Raw genomic sequence first — 22,571 nt, 5'->3', positions numbered from 1 at the left:
CCTCAAATCTTACCTTGGAGGTCCAATGCCCCGCAGAGTTTGGCTCCAACCCTGATTACAGTCACCTGTCTGCCATTTTCGAATGATCCCAAAGACATTGATTGACACTGATTAGCATGCTCAGGTGTGTTTGATTAGGGTTAGTGCTAAACTCTGCAGGAAAGTGGATCTCGAGGTCCAGATTTGAGGATCCCTGCTCTATTGGCTGTTCCAAAGACGCGACCTCCGCATCGCCCAACTCATAAGCACTTCCATTTCTGCGCTATTTGAGAAACATTAAACGGCAAACAATACGAAAGCGAAACTAGTTTTGCTTTCGTTTTGTTTGCCGTTTAATGTCTCTCAAATGAAACAGCTCATTCGTGGTAGAAATAGTCGAATGTATTGCATAATTCTTAAAATAAACCTTTTGAGAAATTCAAGCACTTTTCAGTGACTTTCAAGCATTTTACACCGCTATTTCCAGCACTTTAAAGCTCTTAAATGATGCATTTTGAATGTTATTTTTAATGGGATGAACAAAACATACTTTGTAGTAAACAAACACTTATGTATAATAAAAGAAAAATACATAAAATCACAATAAGAACCAGTAGACAGCAGCAGAAGAGCACTTATTGGCTTATGAGTCATTAATTTATGCTTTTTCTTTATTTTGAAATTATAAAATCACTATTATAAAATATCAAATCATCAAGAAATTGGATTGTCAGAATTTTACTCTCTTTTTTGTATGAAGTAAGAAAAGTCACAAACTTGTCTTCAGTTTGCTACTAAATCACTCATAATCACTGAACTTGGTCAGTTCCATATGCTAAAAGAATAATGGTACATTTATTAAGAGTGGAATATATAATTTTTTTGTATATAAAAAGTAGATTTTGCACCTGTTACTGCCGTTTATAAAAGTAATGTGACACTTTGCTGCACTGAAAAGATTGTATGCATCTTAACTCTTAACTTAACTGTCAAATATGTATAAACACTAAACAAGAAATGTACATGCAATGTTATTGGTAACTGCACTTATTAATGCGAAACAATAATCATTTTATAATTAAATGATCTTTATTTTGAATACACCCACAAACCACCCCCAGCACAACCAAATCTGCTCCTGGCGCCACCATCTGTAGAACTTAGTGACGCTGGTGCCACTGCTCTCAAATGTTAGTCTGGAGCCCTGTCTTAAAGTATCACCCGAGACGATTCTCATGATAAGCTTCCTCCTAATAATGTTTTGTCATTGTTTAAGTGCTCTGTTCTTCTTTATTGCTCTATTACCTCTGGTTCCCCTCATATAGTACTCTGTTTATTCTGTTGCTTCCTTGATTCCCAGAGTTCAGTGCCCTTCATGTGACCTTCACAGCCTCACCAAATTTATAAAAGCCTGCTAACTGAAATGTGTATTTTGTATTTGTTTTGCAGTGCCATGCGTGTGCTGCTATCCAAACTGCCACGGCCATGGATAGTGGATGAGAAAAAGGATGATGGTTATACCGCGCTTCACCTGGCTGCCCTCAACAACCACGTGGAGGTGGCAGAGCTCCTAGTCCACCAGGTCAGCAGTTCTGACACGCTCTCTGTCCTCCAGCAGGTTATTCAGTCCACCAGAAGGGTTAAAGCATCAAGCACCTGTGCAGATGATGATTCCGGTGGATAATTGATGCAGTTAATGTCATTAGGGGCCTAGGAGAGCTGAGAAAGTACCCCAGCTCGCAGTGTACAGTCACAGTGACTCTTAAGGTAGAGAATAGAATATTCCTGTGGATATTTCATTTAGAAAACCCTGTAAAGCAAAATATTATGTACAGCATTGATAGCAGAGCTTTGCATCATTCAAAATTGGATTAACAATGATTTTTGAATTCTTATTGAATATTGAAGGACAATTTAAATTTGTATGAGGTAGAATAAAAATAAATAAATTGACAGTATTTTCCGCACTATAAGGCTCACCTTCAATGAATGGCCTATTTTAGAACTGTTTTCATATATAGGGCGCACCGGATTATAAGGCGCATAGAATAGAAGATACTGCAGTCAAACGTTTGACTGAGTTTGCGTTAGGCATCCACTAGATGGAGCCAGATTATAAGGCGCACTTAAAAGCCTTTAATTTTCTTAAAAAAGGATTTATACGCCTTATAATCCGGAGCGCCTTATATATGGATCAAGGTTTTGTTGACATTCCCTTTAGCACAGCTCCATCTAGTGGATGCATAACGCAAACTCAGTCAAACATTTGACTTTTATAGTGCGGAAAATACGGTAACCGAAATAAGTGTCATTTTCTGTCATTCAACTTCCTGTTGAGTGGGGCTAATTGAATTCAGTGCAAATAGAATGCAATTAGGGTGGGTGTCTGACAATTTTATATCATGATCGATCTTGAAGATGTCTATGATCTACTTCTCAGGCGAATCGTAGAGATTGTGATCATTATGTCCTCATAATAATGTTAAAACTGCATTAATGCCTAAATGACTGTGGCTGGTCTTATTATATCACCCGTCTCTATCATGCGTCTTTCGAACATAAATGATTGGAAAAGAAATCAGATGCGTGTCAGTGTTATGGATCCGTGTATTCCATCTTAAAGCATAATGCAAATACGTACTGCTCTCTGTGTCATTGTTGATAAAAAAGAAAAGAAAATCGGTAACAACGTTATTGCAACATTCCAGCAATGTTATGAGAATGCTGCACTGGCTGTGCAGCCCTTTGTCAACTACCTGCCATGACAGAAGAGAGGGAGAGACAAAGAAAAGGTTCACACCAGCGACTTAAGCCTCAGCCGCCGAACCACAGTAGAGCTGCACTGCAGTAGTGCAGAGAGATGTTGCTATGTGGTTTCACTCAGGGAATATCTGAATACAAATCACCATTAGCTCCCATTTCCTAACAAAACCTATGGGACTAGAAGGCGTGCTCATGGGGAGCGATTCATTTTCATTAGTTGAGGAGCAATATCGACAACGACTTGCTGAACCACTCTGAAAACATTGTTTTTTATTGTGAATGATAATACATTTTTTGCGTTCCTTTGTAAGGCAGTGTATAAGGTATCTATATAAATGTAAATATCACAGTGGTTAAAGTTTAAAGCATTGATCTAACAACAGAATGATTTGTTATTTCTCGGTGTTGCTCTTTCTGTAGGGAAATGCCAATTTGGACATACAGAATGTTAACCAGCAGACGGCACTGCATCTTGCTGTAGAACGCCAGCACACCCAGATAGTGCGAGTAAGTGCTTCTGTCTTCCTCTGTTCTGTTCTCTAAATTTCCTTTCAGTGTTTGACATCTACAGCCCTCGCCCCGTGTTCTGGCTTCCTGCTCAACACGAACGCATTGATAAAGCAATGTAGCTAAGTGCTCCAACTTAAGAGTTCTGCTGCAGATTTATCACCTCCAATTGAATTCATTTAGTCCTGAGCAATCTGAATTTAGGAGAGGTGTGGAGAGGGGGGTGGAATGGGGACTCAGTGGAAGCTAAAGCGCCATCTAGTGGGCATATGAGAGCAGTGCAACTCTCCTCTCATAAGCATCAGTATTGGCATGGTCTATTGAAAAAAAAAAAAAAACTCAAGTAATAACCAAACAGAACATTCTTATTGTGTCTTATCATTTGGTCATTTACATGATGAAATTTGACACATGCTTGTCATATTTAGCTTGTTCATCTGCATCAGTGAACATGAGCATGATTAAATCCACCACTGTTAAGAACACACTGGTTAAATTCAGTCCTCTGTTTTTGTGTCCAGCTCTTGGTGCGAGCTGAGGCAAAGTTAGATGTGCAAGACAAGGATGGAGACACACCTCTTCATGAAGCCCTGCGTCACCACACTCTGTCCCAGCTGCGCCAGCTTCAGGATATGCAGGACGTCAGCAAAGTGGAGCCCTGGGAGCCCTCCAAAAACACAGTGTGTACAGAGAAGTATAGAAGTATATAACACAGTGTGTTCCTGTAGCTCAACTGGAAGAGCGTTGCGTTAGCAAGCAAGCTAGCGCAAGGTTGGGGGTTCGATTCCCCGGGAACACATGATAGGTAAAAATTGATAGCCTGAATTTAGATAAAAGCGTCTCCTAAATGCATTAATTTAATTTAATTCATAAACAGTACAAGTGTTCTCAATAAAAGTTAACAATGTCATGTAGTTAACACTTTCAGTGCTGTGTAGTTGATCAAATACTCTATTGATCCACAATTAAAAGTTTAAATCAATTATTATTTTAAATAAAAAAATAAAAAAAAACAAGACAACATATTACTGATATAGGGCCCTATGATTTGTTTAATTTTTTTCCCCCCAAAATTTTATTTTTCTCCAATTTATTTTCCAAAAAAATAATGAAATAATAACATTATTATTAATAACTTGATTGCGATTTCCTGAATTAGCAAAACTGCTTTCACATCTATCAAGCAACTGAACTTTAACGTCAAACAATGACACAGATCCCACAAAAAGAGCTCTAGGTAATAAGTAATAAAACACTGAGGCAGTTCCTCTGCAGTCCAGCGTCCTGTATACCGCTCAATCCTTCAGGTGAGACATTCTCCCCTGATTATTCAATCGCTTTTCTTGGGGTTGCATATATTAGTGTAATATTGAGTGGGAAGAGAGAAAGCAGAAAGACAGCTTTGGCAGACATAAGCCTAATCAAGACATTTACTATATTATTCACGCACAGCCAGACTGCAGAAGGTCTTGGAACCTTAGCCGCTTTGAATAGCCAAGGACTGCCCAAGAGGCCATATGACTGACCGGTAAAGCAACCGATCATGTTTTGTTTTGTGCCATGTCATGTTAAGTGGTATGGAAATGTCCTCACAATAACAGACCGGTGTGTAAAACTGTACGACGTATTTTATAGAGTCTGTGCCATGAATTTTACATACTTCACATACTCTTGAAAATCCAGCGTTTAGTAGTTTATAGTTTATTAGTTTATTGTATTTGAGATGTGTTTTTGCACGTCTAAAAAGGTCACAAACATGCATGAAAACAGCTAATAGACTACATCAGAACAGCAGATCTGCAGGTTTTTCTCTGCGCTGCTGCTGTTATACTTGAGTTCATCCATCAGTGCCATTGTTTCTTAGGTGTCCCGCAGCACTTACCAACCCCCCATCCCCACAGCCTTATCTTTATTCACACTTTATGCTATCAATTCACTCTGGATCAACTGTCAGAAAATCTCACCATAGCATCTGACACCAGACAGACTGACGATGCCGGTCCCATGCACCCTATCTTATACAGCTTTTGTAGCTCCTCTTACGCCTGACCCCAGCCTTGCCAGTTCACCTCATCGCCTCTCCAGGACTGTGGTAAATCAAGCATTGTGTGACAGGGGGCTACTTCCAGGCCAGCGGTCAGCAATTTATTAACACAAACAGTGTGACAAATCTCTCTCTATCAAGCCATCACACTTCCCACACGCAGCAGAGTCGGGCCATCCATTTAAAACACTCCACTGAAGTCCTCAGTATGCGGAGATCTGCCCACTTTTATTAGCTCAATATGATCTATAGCATTTCATCATTCCAGGTTCATCTACAACATTACATCATGAGCATGTACTGTATGGCCTTTTGTGTTTCTTTATACAGAAGTCAATTAAGGATTATTTTAGTGGTGTTTATTAAGACATGCATCACTGTTAATGTTGCTTATATTGCTTAAGAGTGATTTCAGTTCAATTATTTGACTTTTTCTTTTTACCTGGTGAATTATAAAATGGGCATCGAAATCCTATATCCTTGCACTGCTGACGCAAGCAATTTCTAAAGAGCTAGAGACTTGACACTCTTGATTTGGCCAGTAAGCAGCATTCAGAATACCATCAAAAAACTATAACTTAAATATACTGATAGACAGATCGAGATTCCAGTCCAAAGCAAGTATGAAAACAGGAAATCAAACCAAAACCTGGATTTTAGGCAATATAGAGATCCTGGCAAGGACATGTCAAAGAAAAAGAGCACACATGGTCACCCTAACTGTGTCTTTAACTTTTTTTAAGCGTCAACATTTTGGTTGCATAGGCTTTCAATGTAGGGACATAAAAAAAATAATAATAAAAAATCACTCAGTGATTAATTGAAAACGGTGTCCGTGCTTTCATTAGAAAGTGTAGTGCCTTCATTAGAAACATTAGCTCTATATATAATTAGGTTAGTTTGATTTATCCTTGGACTTAGAAATGGATATTCAGAAAATAGAATTCTAATTCGTCAGAAAATGTGCATTTTTTTTTTTATATAGGCTCTGCACCGTGCTTATTTTAATTGCATAGTGTAATTAATTAAACTTCAGCATGGTTAATTGTGACTTTAATAGATCATCTATATTAATCTGCTATATTTGACTCTATGTTTGTGGCGAATCTTCACAGTTAATTATGGGACTGGGCACTCAGGGGGCTGAGAAGAAGAGTGCAGCCTCTATTGCTTGCTTCCTGGCGGCCAATGGAGCTGACCTCACCATCCGTAACAAGAAGGGCCAGTCGCCTCTGGACCTGTGCCCCGACCCCAGCCTCTGCAAGGCTCTAGCTAAATGCCACAAGGAGAAGACTAGGTATGCACATCTGCCCAACCAGTAGGGGATCTATAATGAAGCTTGCACTACGGATATTTAAAAATTGACTTCATGATGTGTTTCCTGCTATTCATTAATTATTAATTTTGCTGTTCATCCCTTTAATCCATTTGCACTTTATATCTCTGTATTTCTCAATTGATGTATTTATTCTCTGTCTTGTCCTCAGTGGGCAGGTTGGCTCCCGTAGTCCATCTCTAAACAGTAATAATGAGACTCTTGAGGAATGCATGGTGTGCTCGGATATGAAAAGGGACACGCTTTTTGGCCCCTGCGGTCATATTGCTACCTGCTCTCTCTGCTCGCCTCGCGTCAAGAAGTGTCTCATTTGCAAGGAACAGGTCCAGTCCAGAACCAAGGTCCAGAAACCCACCCCAGAAGTTTCTTTTGTGCATGCACATACTCTCACGTGCCGTAGTGAAATCATCTTTTTTCACCTACAGATTGAGGAGTGTGTGGTTTGCTCTGATAAAAAGGCAGCTGTGCTTTTCCAACCCTGTGGTCACATGTGCGCCTGTGAGAGTAAGTCAGTTTGCTTTCTCCTCCCACTCTCATCACCCCGTGTGACTGTCTCTCATCCAGACACAAAAGCACATTCTGTCATCTAGATTGTCAGAATATCTCACATCACATGACTATGATACAGACATTTAGCATATAAAATAATATGGATGAATTGCACAACACTTGTCTAGAACATGTTCTGCTCATAGTTCACTCCGGACTATTTTTCAAAGTTTTGATCTCGTTAATCATCTGGAGGCTTTCGAAATTTGTCAAATATGAAATAGGAGACTAACCCTGTGCTTTGTGTGTGTTTGCATTTGTGTGTACTCCTGCAGACTGTGCCAGCCTGATGAAAAAGTGTGTACAGTGTCGGGCCGTGGTGGAGCACCGCACTCCCTTCGTTTTGTGCTGTGGAGGGAAAGGTATGGAGGATACCACTGATGATGAGGACCTTAGTGAGTGAACTTCCACACGTTCCCGGTTTTAATTTCTCTTTCCCCTCTCTGCCTTGGTTTTCATGTTTAATATTTATGTTGGCTTTGGTTGGTGCTTCTCTGTTTCTATTGCCCGCACACATTTTTTTCTCCCCATTGTCACGACTAATCTGTTATTTCCCAAATGTGTTTTCATGACTCCTCATGAGGAGTTTTCATAGCCCCTCCTCTTAATGCATAATATCAACACCCTGGAATGAGCTTTGTAACCTATCTGCAAAGTCTTCATAACATGCCCCAACCCCCCCCCATTAATTTTTTAGAGAACACATTTAATATTTTTATAATTGGACATGTCAAAGGGGGCTATCCAAGATTTATTTTAGTCCCCATCTTATTTTGAGTTGTGAATTCACCACTATTTGTTACAACATCGTTCCTTTTGTATGTGATCACGACACTGCCCATGTTCTTTATGTTGGTTTAGTTTGAGTTCAAAGGGATACTGGTGTAAGTTCACTTTTTTACTGTGTTTATTTATAGAGAGGAGGATCTGTTTCTTTTTAGCTTCGCTTAGATGTCCAACACATCCATCCACACTGACATCTCTGCTGACCTACAGACATGCTGATCCACACACACACACACACTCACACACACACAGTCCAGTCAACAGAGGAATGTAGCCTTTAGCTCTTATCTTGGTCTGTCTTTAGTGCCTGAGCTCTGTTTGTTGTAAGGCGCCACTTTACCACACACACAAAACCAAAGCAGCTTCGACCTATGCATTATAGACCTAACACACTGCCCCCTTTTCTCCATGTAGACGGATCAATGAGAGAGAAATGCCACCATGGATGAGATTCTCTTCTGCTTCATTCACTTTAAAGATTAGAGCAGTTTAGTCACTACATTTTATAGAGGCTCCTCACTTTAAAAAAGGACTTGATAAACTGGCATCTGAAAGCTGTGGCCAATCATGTGGGCATAGAACTTTTCATTTCCACTAAAGAGAACTTGAATATGAACACGGGAAACATCCACTAATGATGCTGTCGTATGACACATTCTACATCATTTTTGGAAAATAAGATTTGGGGACTGTTAGATGACCTTGTGGAAGTGATCCAGTCTTGTTAACCGACCCCTGAAGCCTAGAAATGTCTCTCACTATGCCGCAATAAATTTCCCCTTTAGTGAGTATCCATCAAATTTTTTTCCAACATGTCGGGCTAAAAATTATCTAATCTGTCATCTTATTTCACACTAATCCATCATAAATATCTTCATGTCAGGCTTCTTAACACTTAAGGCCTTTGAAACCTTATTGTAAATGTGTTTTGTTTTGTTTTTCCCACTGAATGAAAACCATAAAATTAGGGATGCACAACATAATGAAACTATATTGCTTATTGGCTGTTATTAGAGGTGTTTACATTTCAAAATTGGATATATATATACAAAAAGTTCACATCAGTGCATCCCTACTTAAATTCTTTCTTTTAGAATAGTGACTGTCGTCACGTCCGCAGGAGGATAGTCCTGCAGCCTTAAAGGATGGATAGCTTGACAAACAAGGTCAAAACAGGTGTCAAAAACTTGCTCTTCCTTATACTCCCTCTAAGAATTAGAATATGCCAAAGGCCAGGCTGGATGGCCGCGAGCCAACAGCAGGGGTGCATGCATTACATAACACTGTGACTGGTTGCTTCTCAGCAGGGGGCTCTAACTCAATGGCAGGGGGGTCGCAGGATCTTCTCCAGCCCAACAATCTGGCACTAAGTTGGTGTAAGTATTCTATTCCTCACCCCAAGTTCTTCCAGCCTCAGCTCCTTCCTGCTTCTTTGGGCTCAAAGTCCATATCTTCACCCCAGCATACGTCATTCTCTCTGGCCTGCATTACACAAATAGTAGCAGCTGTCAAGCGGGAACATAGGCCTGCTGCGATTCAGTGCTGCGGGTTGATCCTCCACCAGGGTGGCTCTTATAAGCCATGCAAAGTATCAGAACAGGCGCAAAACTTCTAGAATCAAGTCATCCCTTATTAAATAGGTTAGAAGGCTCTGGGATTTGCAAATGCAGAGGCCCAGAAATCAACTTTAACCAACTGCATGATTGGCTATTGAACTGGTGATGCATTTCTCAGTGGTTTCTGCTTTGCCTTTCAGCCAGCGGAAATATCCCAGCCTTGCAGAGGGACAAAGACAACACTAATGTCAATGCAGATGTACAGAAGTTACAACAGCAACTGCAGGATATCAAAGAGCAGGTAAGCATCGCAGCTTACAGTAGAGTGTAACAATTCACTCGTTTTCTCCATGCTTCGGTTACAAATCCTGCCGATGCATATGTGCATTGCAGTGTTCATTTTGACAGCAAATTTTGATTTAGTCTTATTCATAGTCTTCTGACTAAAATGGCATTTTGTTTTAGTCATATTTTAGCCATCTGAATTGTTTTAGTTTGTCTAGTTTTAGTCAACTAAAGTCGAATGGGTTTATTTACAGTGTAATGCATTTATTAAGCATTTCTCAAAAATTTCCAAACTTATTATATAGGTTTGATATTAAGGTTTTATCATGATAGACACAGATTTAACTGCTGTGACACACACCATGCCTTTGTATTAAAATGATATAAAACCAGTTCTCAGAAGCCCCTTTCACACTGCACGTCGGACCCGGCATATTGCCGGAACATTGCCGGATCGCCTTCTGTGTGAAAGCAACCACGTCCCGGGATTGATTCCAGCATTGAACATGGGTCGGGGACCTAGAAACATTGCCGGGTTCAACCCGGGACGAGCGCTGTGTGAACAAAAGCCAGATCTAATGCCGTGTCGAAGTGATGACGCACGTTATCGCGCGACTCTTTTACCGGCTGATTTGAAGGAAGATCAACATTCACGACGAAAAAATATGTGCAAACTGTAATGAAGCAGAGATCCGTTAGTTCCTCTCTTTCCGCACTGACACCGAGACCGATCGCTTGCTTCAGTGAAAGTATAACGTGCCTAACGTTTTCGACTCGTACATTACACGTCACGCCCTGATGTCACGTGTCATAACGGGATCTTTACGGATTGTGTGTGAAAGCATGCATATATCCCGGGTAATCACTGGCAGTGTGAAAGTGCAAAATCTAGCGACCCGGAAACAATTGCTGGAACAGTTTACCCGTGTATTTGCTGGAATGGCAGTGTTAAAGGGGCTACAAAGAAACAAGAACATGGTCCTGCTTTCAATGAAATACCAATGGTTCATTATAACAACTTGCTAACCACATTCTTTCAAGCAGGTATTAGGGCTACTAAAGTGATTCAGTCAAGAGCAGTATTGAGTATTGTTCTGTCTTTCTACTGTTGCTTGATTAACATTTAATGAGAGACAAAAGCAACTATACTATACTGCTCTCCCTTTAAAACCAAATGCACTTGAATGCAGTGTACTGATACATAGTTTCAATTAAGCATAAGAGAGTGTTTACATGAATACTCCTCAAAACTGACAATTCGGTATCATTTTGTGGGTATTTCTCCATTCATGCGACACGAAACAGAACTGAATTGAGTTTTCTTTTTCATCGTCATGCTTTTCAAATTTATCCACATGTCTGCTCATCTCCTACTCCCAGATATTGTCCTTTTTGAATGTTGTATGAGATGCGCAGTAAATTTATTCTATCTTATGTCCCGCCGGAGAGATCGATAGGCTGTTACAGTTCAAATGTATTCCTAACCACACTGAGATCTGACTGGATCTCTCCCCAAATCATCCCTGCCTAACATATTCATCTCACTTTTATTAGTTGAAAGTGAAAGTGACGTGACATACAGTCCGACTCTCTAACCATTAGGCCACAACTTCCCCAAAATTAGAATATTTTAGTTGACGAAAATATAAATTTTGTTATTCAAAACTAGTTTTATTTCGTTGTCGTCTTGTTTTCGCCGGTGAGAAAAAAAGTTGTTGACGAAAATTGTGACATGATTTGTCAACGTAATTAGCGCTGGAGAATTTAGTTTAAAACATGGGTTTTTGATTGAATTTCTTTTTTGGTCTATTAAGATATAGAATGCAAAAATGTGATATAAAAATCGAATGAATTCTGTAACGTATTATCTAATATTTACAAATATATGAACATTACATTAGTTACATGCGAAAAAAAAAGGATATGAGTGGTGCGTCATTCGCATAACACAGAATTATGTTATAATGCCTGTCTTGGCAAGTATTCATGTTAACGTTTCTTATGACTTCAGTGAATATAAATTTGCGTTAGGTCTTAAAGTAACAGCAGTCTAATATACCTCCTTCTGCCTTTGTTCTTAAAGTTAATCAAACAACAGGAGGCAATCATGCGCTCTTAACTTTTGTAGCTTTAATAAGAATCCATTCAAATTGAATTGACTCAATGAAGACTATGTAGTTTTTTTTTTCTTTTTTTCTGTTAGACTGAATTATTGAATTCAAATGTTCCAAATTTGCTAAAATTTGAATTGCAAACCTTGTCGAATAATGGATCAAATCGATATGATCTCTACCCGAAGATTCACACCCCTCATATATATTCTTATGCATTTGCAACTGTATGCAGTAATTGCTCATTTAACATGTTTTCCTTCCACTCAGACCATGTGCCCTGTGTGTCTGGATCGCCTAAAGAATATGATCTTCATGTGCGGTCATGGCACTTGTCAGCTCTGTGGAGACAGAATGAGCGAGTGCCCCATCTGCCGCAAGGCCATCGAACGTCGCATCCTGCTTTACTAGAGCGCCGGGCCATCGCAGCATCGCTGTTTTGTGTGTGTTGCTGCTACAAGCACCTTTCCTGTATCCACACTAAGCTACGAGTCATCAGTGTTACATCTTTCATTTTTATTTGATCTTTTAGGCTCGATATTGGTCCAGTTAACTTCAGTTTTCTGTTTGCTTGGATTATGTTCAGCACTAGGAAGAAGAATCTAGCTTAACTACTTCACCTTGCCGTTTCGTTCCTTCAAGCGCCTATTTTTTTCTGCCAAGAGCAGCAACACGTACACGGCATGAACTGATTCTGTCGGGTTCTGCTAATGTTTCCTCTTTTATTATGTCAGTGTATTGTGCTCGTATATCCTGATGCGAACAGTTGCATCTACAGTATCTGTGTTGGTCGTGATACAGCATGGTGAAACTGAGCTCTGTCCTGTCACTGATTCTTTGGGAAATTCATTTTAAAGGCTCATTGTTTGTGACATACCGTTCAGTTCTAAATTATGTGTAAATGTAAAGCGTCTGCATTTACTGACAGAAGAAAGTATGTCCTGTTCAAACAGTGAAATCAAACTTTCACCTTTTAGCAGTACTGTAAGTCTAACATTGCATGTTCCTCTCTTCAGTTGCTGCTGTACTACAGTATATACAGAGTATTATTATTATTATTATCAATCATTTTGATGATTGGCTCGTCACCTGATCAATGCAAGAAAATGCATACTTTCCATGCAACTGATCCCTGTTGTCTTTAAAAGGATATTAGTTTGCCTAATAACCCTCATTATTGGATTGTTCTCCAGCAGTTCTACTTTATGCACCATATATTGTGTTGCCAGATATTTAATACTAAAAGGATTTGGATAGAAACTCCCGGTCTTGTTCCATTGTTCCATAACAGGAACACAATTCATTACCTTTTGGGAATAAGGTGCTGTTTATCTTTACCTTACTTGTTAATTTATGTATTATGTATCTTTTTTCTTCTAAATCTGAAAGACTTGGAATATACTATAGAATATCCCCTGTAATGTGTAAATGGGGCCTTACTTTAATTCGTCCGCAAGACGCCCGACCAAAAAGAATTTGTTGTTGAGGACCGTTCCTCAAAGCCTTTCATGAACAATTTGGAATCTTTCTGTGCTTGCCGAAATATATTTCGAAGGTTTATTTTCATTAATTTTTTCCCCTGTGGCATGTTCCCTTCATCAAAGAGGTTGCATCTGCAGTTGTCTGAAGTCATGTTTCACTTCGGTGTGACTCACACTGCCAAGCAGACATTTTTACTGGAAGCAAAAGTAGTTTCATACTTTACCTTTTAAAGATTTGTATCATTTTCACAGTATTAGTCTTTTTTGATCATTGTAACATTAAAAACTAGATGCACTAATATACCTTATGCCATGGTTACCCAAACAGCCTTTTTTGTACCTTGTTTTCAGTACACACACACACAAGAAATAAAACTGCCCTGAAACACAAAAAAGTATCAAAAAACACATTGATACTGTTGGTTTTTTGTTTTTGTTTTTATTTTGTCGAATTGAATGAATGTTTGATGTATGATGTACAACATTTATCATAGGAGAAATTATTTTTGCCTTATATTGCAATTTTGCTTTGAAAATGCATTGCCGAATAAAGATCTAACAATGGAGCAGAATACTTCACAAAAGATATCGCGTTTTCTCCTTTTGTTTCAAGACTCAGTCACCTGAGATGATCAGAATGAACAAACCAGAACTTAATGTTGGGTTTTCTCGATATTTGATTGGTATTCCCGAGATCATCCTTCACAGCAGAATATAATAAGGGCAGGTATTCTGTCACACGGATGGGCCAACTGGGGTCTTGTGCATTTGAAAGAATCCAATTAGACGAAACGATCCACGTAGGGCCAGAGTGCTCATACTTGAAAACATTAGAAGATTAAACTTAACTCATCCATAGAGAAAAATGTAATGGGAATTCTACATTTTTGAGCGTCAAATCAACTTCCCAGAATGAAGGATCATGTGACACTGAAGACAAGTACAATTCAGCATTGCCATCACAGGAATAAATCCCATTCATTTATCAAAATATAAAATGGTTCTGTGAAATATTTCACAATATTACTTTTACTGTATTTTGATCAAATAAATGCAGCTTCAGTGAGCATAAGTGACTTCTTTCAAAAAGAATCATAAAATACTTATTTTTGCTAACTTTTGGCCAGTAGAGTACATCAATCCATCCTGTATATGACTTTCAATAAAAAGCAAAATATAAAAATCATGAGCATCTCACTGTAAACATGAGTGTTCTGTGCAGTTTCCAAGATTAAGGAGGACTCGCTCTGCTAGTGTTGTGTGTTCACAGAGACGAGACAGTGCTGTAGATTAGAAGCAATTATCTTCTCAGCGGTTCCCAGGCCTTGGGTTTGTGACTGAGGGAGACAGAGTGAATGCTGGGGCCCGTCACTCTCTCCTTGGGTATCAGACACAGACGGAGTCTCCCGCTGAGAGTGACTGACACCAGACTGTGGGGTATGAGAGCCAGATAACAGCTTCTGGGGGGATCTGGGCCCCTCACTTGATCTTTCCAGAGACCACACCTCTGCTTGGCTGCCTGTTACTGAGAGAGAGAGGTGTCCGAGTGAGTGATTGTGATCCTGAAGTCAAAGTACCAGAAGCCACCACAAGGTGTCAGTGCCCGCTCTCGAGCCACTGTTGGTCTGATTCAGCTTTTAGAGATTCAACGCTTTGTCGTAGCTATATACCTAAAATGGATTTGGATTTCTTTTTCTGGATTCTTTGATGAATAGAAAGAGCAGCTTTTATTTGAAATTAATTATTGTAATATTATAAATGTCTTTACTGAAACGTTCGATAGATTGTATGCATCTTTACTGAGTAAAAATATAAATTTCTTTATTAATAATAATAATTCTTGCTCACCCCAAAATTTTGATTGGTAGTGTATATATTATAATCTCTATCTATTGAAAATATAGCAATTGATAAGATTGGTACATAGCAATATGAATGATTGATGTAATGTGACTGAAATATTTAGTATTTAGAATAAAATATTTATTTTAAAATTTTTGACAATAATAATAAAAAATAGAATATCCTCGTTTGGCCTGAATTAATCAATTCGTCATAAACTAATCTACCTGAAAACGTGTAAAAGTTTCAGATTTTGTATATAGAAATTAGAATGATTAATAATATAGCCCTTATAAATATTATATAAAACGTTTTTTTTTTCTATCTCTCTTAAAGACATACAAATTATCCAAGACTAGATTTGATCTTTAGAATATCTTATTTGGGTTTCCCGTTTTTTATTTTTTTTTACCTTCGGGGGATTAAAATCATTGGATTCTTCACAGACAAACAAAAGACAAAAACATTTCTACAAAGATCCTTATTTAGACTGAACGAACTTATACATCAGCTACCAATAAAAGAATGAGATGATGTCAAACACAGGTTTCAGAGGCCACACCCACTTTAGCTTTCTGTGCCTTTGTTTGTTTGTTTGCTGGAAGACATTGATTCCTGTGTCTGAAGGTCCTCACACGTCACCTCGCTCATGGCAGCAGGGGATATTTATGGCCTGGCGTTAATGACAGGCACGGGCAAAGGCCGTTAGGTCTGGACAGACTCTTCTGGGTGTGCTGCTGAGAGCGTGTAGGCCACAGGGCGCTGGAGTTTGGACTCTACCATTCACTGTTGAGTCATAAAGAGGCCATGGTTTCTCCTCCCCGGGTCTCTGATTCTGCCATTTGTGTCTGCCTCACCTCTGCTCAAGACACGCAGCACAGAAAGATTAAATAGTCAAAAAGATAGCTGAATAAACAAGATGTACAGCAGTACCGCTGACCTGTTCTCCATTCACAGTTTGATCGCTGGATTTCGCAAGCGCCTCGCTGCACAAACACCTTCAACAGATTCACTCGTGCCAAAGTTTCAAGAAGAACGCTTCTCTTCAATTTGTCAAACATTCCTTTAAAAGCGTATATCTTGCCAACTCAAAGTTAACACACTGCATTGTGTTTTTGACTTGATCTTATATGTTTTTGTCAACACAGATTACCGATTTAAATTTTTTCCCCAACAAACGAATGTCGACAAGACCAATGTATTTTATTTTATTTTATTTTATTGCTATAATTCCCAAGAAATTTACACAATGTTACCAAATATAAATATTATGACCAAATATTATTACCAAATATTATCACCAAATATGGTAATATAAATATAATATTTATCTTACTTTCAAAATCTAAATTAATTATTTCTGCCAAAATAATATAGAAAAGGACCACATAATCTCAGATTGATTAATTGCAGATCTGAAGGAGGTTTTATTTCTTTATCTTTTAAAAGAGTTTTCAAAAAGTCTTTTGATCAGGCTGATTATTTTACCTTAGTATATTGATCTGGAATGTAAAAATACTTGGCATTATTAATGTAAAAGCTAAAGCTTTTTATGTTCACCTCATTTTATTACTATTTCATCTAAAGATTGAATTTTTGCTGTCACAGATTCAATAGCAGTGAGTTGTTGAGGTGAAGTAATGTACACTCACTGGACACATTCATAAATTCTGCCCACTTCTGAGTTCAGCCGGAGTATGATACATGCTTTTTTGTAATTTTCTGTGGAATTTGACTCGCCCCAAAACAAACCAGAATGGTTATAAATCAACACTTCTCAATTAACACTATGCAATATTTTTCATCTGAATAAAACATTAATGTTTAAATGTTAACATCCCTGCAAAGAGATGTGGTATCTCAATAGAATATTTTCCTTGAAAAATAAGGGAAATAATAATGATAGCACTACCAATTCTCACCGCTTTGATTCATTCATTCAAAAAATAGTGACATTAGATAAAATAGTTTTTATGGCAATAATTGTAACTTACCCTTTTAAAATAAAAAAGGTTTTGCATCCCTCAGACACACACACACACACACACACACACACACACACACACACACACATATATATATATATATATATATATATATATATATATATATATATATATATATATATATATATATATATATATATATATATATATATGCATTTCAGTGTTTTTACCATGGAAATCCCCTTGCACAATGAGCAGAATAAGCTCGGGTGGAGGTTTGGGTATTGTTGTCTCCGGGGATGCCGTGAGGAATCGAGCCAGTGTTCTTATCAGTGGGCCTCGACTGGAGCTGGAGCCTCCGGGGCCGCATTTACAGTGCAAATGTTATCGTTCCAATGACACTTTAAACAGTCTTTATCAATATATAGTCATTCAAGGTTTATGAGCTTTGATAAAAATACCACTAGCTTAGCTGGGTCATGCTAACCCTCCTTCAGTTCCACTGTGGTCCACGTGAGCTTCTGACGTTCGCCACAAATGAAGACAAATTTGCCCAGCAGACATAACATTAGTTGATTTGATCGAAGAAAAAAAAAGCAAAACAAGAACAACATATTGACTTGTGACGCGAGGAGGGTGAGTGATAATGCGCCTCCAGCAGAATCTTATCATTCTATTATCTTTAAAATGCCAGGTTATCATAATTGCTTACTTAATAATTCTATAAAACCTCCTTGAGCTCAACCTTTGCCTGGGTAGTAAAAAATACTTTTGATTTCTAGATTGTTGTTTTGTTTTGTTTTGTTTTTTGTTTTGTTTTTTGCATCACACAGCATGTTGTTCATCAAAACTTCCTCTCAATTCTCCTTCATTTTCTCGACTCGGTGTACATACTGTAATCACGTAGACTATATTTTAGACAGCGATAAACTGTGATAGTAGTGACTCGATTTGATATATTTAGTGTCAATCACCAGCAAGTGCTTAAACGCTGTTGTGACATCCCACAGACTATTTATGGATTTGGGCGTAGAATAGTCAATTCTTAATGGTTTGGTTTTTTTAAAGGTTTAATTTGCAAAGACAGTTTAGGAGAGAAAAAAAAAATGCATAAAAAAAGTTCCCAGATTGCAAAATGTTTTTCTTTATTAAATTAATGTAAGAAAATAAACCATTTATGAAGTAAACGTGAAATGTTAATGTAAGCATAAGCATTTCAGAGTTTCTTTAACTTAGCAGCATTTTACGATCTAAAATTTGGTGAGAGCACGGACAATGCTGAGTGCTGGAATATTTGTGCATCGTCTATTGATTTGGGGTTCAACCCCGGGCTGTAAAAGAAAGATAACACAGTTAGCCATTAACTTCAGTCAGGGGTCACCCTGCAGGTTTCACAAAATGAAGAAGAAGAAGAAAAAAAAATAGATGGACTGTGGAATATTGATTTCTACTCTACCCATTCTCTCACCCTAAGAGAAAAGAAAATAAAAAAACTTGGCTTTAAGTTCTACTTCTGCGGTGAGATAGTGCCCCTGCATTCCGGTCTACTCCCTTCAAGGTTGCTGGCATTTGGCTAGAAACACCTGACAGATGCAGTCTTGTTTTGGTTCTTGTCTGAAGGGTCTTTGTATTCCGCTTGAACCCTCTTTTCTGTAAAGAGACCTTGCACAGAGTATCTTCTAAAAGTTTAACAAGTGAGTGTTTCAGTTTTATGTGGAGCTGAGCTTAGCACATTTAGAGTCTATCACTTCAGTCAATAAATCTAAGGAATAATCATTTTAAATAATTAGATTACAGTATATAGTTAAAATGGTTAAGTATAAATAATAAGTAACCTTTTAACTTTACTGAAGTATTAAATATGTGAAAAGACATTAATTTTTAATAAACTGCAGTGACATTATCGCAAAAGAACAAAATTTGAGTGGGATAATGAATCTAAGTAACTAATAATGAACTCATTCTTCTGCTCAAGTCATTTCTTTAAGAGCTGCTGATGGCTGAAATGAGCTTGTTTCATAATCGACAAAATTTGACACTGTTATTGAACTAAACCGAATCAACACTGACACTGTTTACCATTTTTAGGGATCTAAACATAAAAAAAAAGAATCAAATGAAATGGTCCCAATGCATTTCCAGTTTTACATTTAAATTTCATAACTTCTGAGAATCCTAAAACATCCTTGATGACAGCTGTGCTCATGTTATTCACAACTGAAACACCTCCTGTTACCATTTTGAAATAGTTTGATGACGAGCAGGAAATTTTCATTGGTTGGTGACATCACCACATTGAAATGGTCTGTTATCTTCTGTAGAGCCGCTATACAGCTTACATTGAATTTGTTTCATAATTGATGAACATTAGCATGGTTATTTTCCTGTTATTATTGTGAAGCTGGTTTGGCACAGTCTGTATTGTATAAAATGCTGTATAAATAAATCTGACTTCAATTTCTAAAATCACATAGTGATTCCGAATGTCTCATTTCACATAATTCAAAATGTACATTTATATTAAAATCAAGCTATTGATTTATTTTCCTGTTATTGCATTCTTTCTATGCAAGTGTGCAGTGGTGAATGTAGTTCACTGGTGATTCATGAGAAGTTTAGGCAACTCGGTGCTAATGTCAAGGTTATTGCACTGCGTGGGAATGAAACGCCTGGTTTCAGTGCTGTCCGACTGGAAAATGGCTGAGAATCGAGCTGTCACCAACGGCTGCTGCTCTCGAGGCCTTTCTGTAACTTCTAAAATCCTGTCCTTCAAAAACACTGCATTTTTACATACAAGAAATCAACCCATATTTAAGATGATTCAGCCTTGTAGTGCATTATGCTAGTTTGCATTGACACAGTAGCATTTTAATACAGAACAACGATTATATTAGCTAGACAGCAGATATATGTCATTTGAATGAACCGCTGAAACTGTAACTGTAATTCCTGACCTTACTGTGTTTGTGCTCATGGTAGCTGATAAGGAAATGAAGCTACTGCATTGACTGTGTATATGTGTGTGTGTTTCAGCTCAGGAGACAACGAAGCTGCTGCTCAGATAATGCGATTATATGTGACCTAATCGGGAACTAATGTGACATAAAAGGACAAAGACAACTTCTGTAGGCTAAGGAAAACCACTAGGTGAGCTATCCCTAGACCGTGACAAATTGAAATGATACATAGTTCTAAGTCAAGCCCACAAATCATCTGCTAGTAAAAGTCATTTTCCACCAATTAACACACTGAGGTAGTTTCAAGAAAAGTGCTCCACTGTTGCGTTCCGAACATTAATGAGGACAGTGAAGTGGCTCGTCGAGATGACCTGGTCAGTGGTGTGTGTGTGTGTGTCACAACAGGAGATGGAGACTTTAGTTCATCAGGAGGTTATCCTGACCCATGTTTGAGCCCCACTGGCAGTGTTTATCAAAGCAGCGAGGCAGGAGTCATGCAGGCAGGCAAGCAGGGGGGCACAGGGCTGTGTGTGTGTGTGTGTGTGTTGGGGGGTGGGGGGGTGAAAGAGCTTACTGAAGGTGTCTGTCAAGGATGGCGCTGCTCACCCTCTGCCTGGAGCCACAAGGCCATTATGGGGGAGCAGGGGAGATAGATAGTCCTTAATCATGTTCCCCTGACCCTAGCAAGAGAGGCGTGTTAGTGTTTGTGACTGAGTTTTGAATGAGCGTATGTTCTTAGGAGTTGCAGGAGTGCAGTAACTCCTTAACTTTTGGCTAAACGAGCAAAAGTCGCAGCTATATGCTCATAAAAGCCTTATTTATACCACTGAAATCTCCACTCCCCGTATGAAAATTCCTGTTGTCAACGAAACATCCCACCCCTCGACAGACTTAAATTCACTTGACTTTTATGTGCTTTGTGCTGTTTTGGTGTCTCATGGACCACTCTGCCATCACCAGCAGCAGGCCAATGTCAGTTCAACTCTGTTGAGCCCCTTTCACACTGCCATTCCGGCAAATACGGGGGTAAAGTGTTCCTGTAATTGTTCCCTGGTCGCTAGATTTGGCACTTTCACACTGCCAGTGATGACCCGGTATATGTGCGTGCTTTCACACACAACCCTTGAAGATCCCGTAACGACACGTGACATCAGCGCGTGACGTGTAATGTACGAGTCGACAACGCTTGGCACGTTATACTTTCACTGAAGCAAGCAAACGATCTCTGCGTCAGCGCGGAAAGTGAGGAACTAACTGATCTCTGCTTCATTACAGTTTGCACATATGTTTTCGTCGCGAATGTTGATCTTCCTTCAAAACAGCCGGTAAAAAAGTCGCGCGATAACGCGCGTCATCACTTCGATACGGAATTAGATCTGGCTTTTGTTCACACAGCGCTCGTTCCGGATCGATTACCGCAATGTTACTATGTCCCCGACCCGGGTTCGATTCGGTAATCAATTCCGGGACGTGGTTGCTTTCACACAGAAGGCGACCAGGCAATGTTACGGGAATATTGCGGGTCCGACGTGCAGTGTGAAAGGAGCTTTAGGGAGACACAAATCTGGGGTCCAGTTAAACATTAACAAGCCCATATATCACCACGTTTCTGATTGACACCTCATGTTCTTGAAAGATGCACGGCGACCCAGGCCTTGTCCTCAACAGGTGTTTTCTTATCCGCAGACAATGTTTCAAATGTCTTTAGAACCCCTGACGGTGCAGCCTCTTCACAGCTCTCAAGTTTTTCCACTACAAGTGTAAAGTACCATTAGATTCCTTTTTGATATTAGATTTTCAAGGGATATACTTTTTTTAAACCCATTTTATCATATACATACATTTGATATTGACTAGGGGTGCTCCGATCACGATCGGCCGATCGTTAATGCACATCTCGTCAGTAAAGCCGGTTCTCTAATCAGCGGTTAATTCCATCAGGTGCGTGATTTCACATAGAGCAGCTGTTACTACACAGAGCCGTTGTTAACTGAGAAGATGCGCCAAAAAACGCTGAAAATGTAGTGGATTTGCGCATCTTCTCTATTAACAACGGCTCTGTGTAGTAACAGCCAACGCTATCTCACGGCCAATTCGTACGTATTTTACGAGGTGGCTTATTCGTACGAATTTGTACGACCTCACTCGTACGATTTTATACGATTTGTCTAAACCCCAGTGACGGTTAGGTTTAGGGGCGGGGTTAGGTATAGGTCACTCGTAAAATACATACGTTTTGGCAACAATCGTATGAATTTGTACGAGTGAGATCGTACGAATTCATACGAATAAGCCACCTTGTGAAAAATGTACGAATTGCCGTGAGATTGGGCTGTAACAGCTGCTCTATGTGAAATCACGCACCTGATGGAATTAACCGCTGATTAGAGAACGGGCTTTACTGATGAGATGCGCATAACGATCGGCCG

At 38.9% G+C, this 22,571-nt stretch overlaps 1 protein-coding gene across 8 annotated transcripts in view; it reads left to right on the top strand.

Annotated features, from left to right (window-relative positions):
• The window catches only part of LOC128022373 (E3 ubiquitin-protein ligase mib1), a 63,883-nt gene extending 49,900 nt beyond the window's left edge, over positions 1 to 13,983 (top strand). Inside the window, exons 13-22 of one of the 8 annotated variants that reach the window (XR_008185911.1) lie at positions 1,429 to 1,561; positions 3,163 to 3,249; positions 3,771 to 3,929; positions 6,409 to 6,590; positions 6,781 to 6,970; positions 7,055 to 7,133; positions 7,454 to 7,573; positions 9,059 to 9,140; positions 9,269 to 9,340; positions 9,721 to 9,756. Coding sequence is in view for 7 of the 8 variants with exons in the window: in XM_052609875.1 (XP_052465835.1) it covers positions 1,429 to 1,561; positions 3,163 to 3,249; positions 3,771 to 3,929; positions 6,409 to 6,590; positions 6,781 to 6,970; positions 7,055 to 7,133; positions 7,454 to 7,573; positions 9,269 to 9,340; positions 9,721 to 9,821; positions 12,187 to 12,327 (1,264 nt within the window). In the remaining variant the exon portion in view is untranslated. The other 7 variants (XM_052609875.1, XM_052609892.1, XM_052609883.1 and 4 more) reach the window with 7 other exon arrangements.
• The last annotated feature ends 8,588 nt before the right edge of the window (positions 13,984 to 22,571 follow it).

This window comes from Carassius gibelio, chromosome A2 (genome assembly GCF_023724105.1).
Source record: "Carassius gibelio isolate Cgi1373 ecotype wild population from Czech Republic chromosome A2, carGib1.2-hapl.c, whole genome shotgun sequence".
In the NCBI taxonomy this organism is placed as follows: domain Eukaryota; kingdom Metazoa; phylum Chordata; class Actinopteri; order Cypriniformes; family Cyprinidae; genus Carassius; species Carassius gibelio.
The sequence above is the reverse complement of the archived record's forward strand: the minus strand, read 5'-3'. Positions and strand labels throughout refer to the sequence as shown.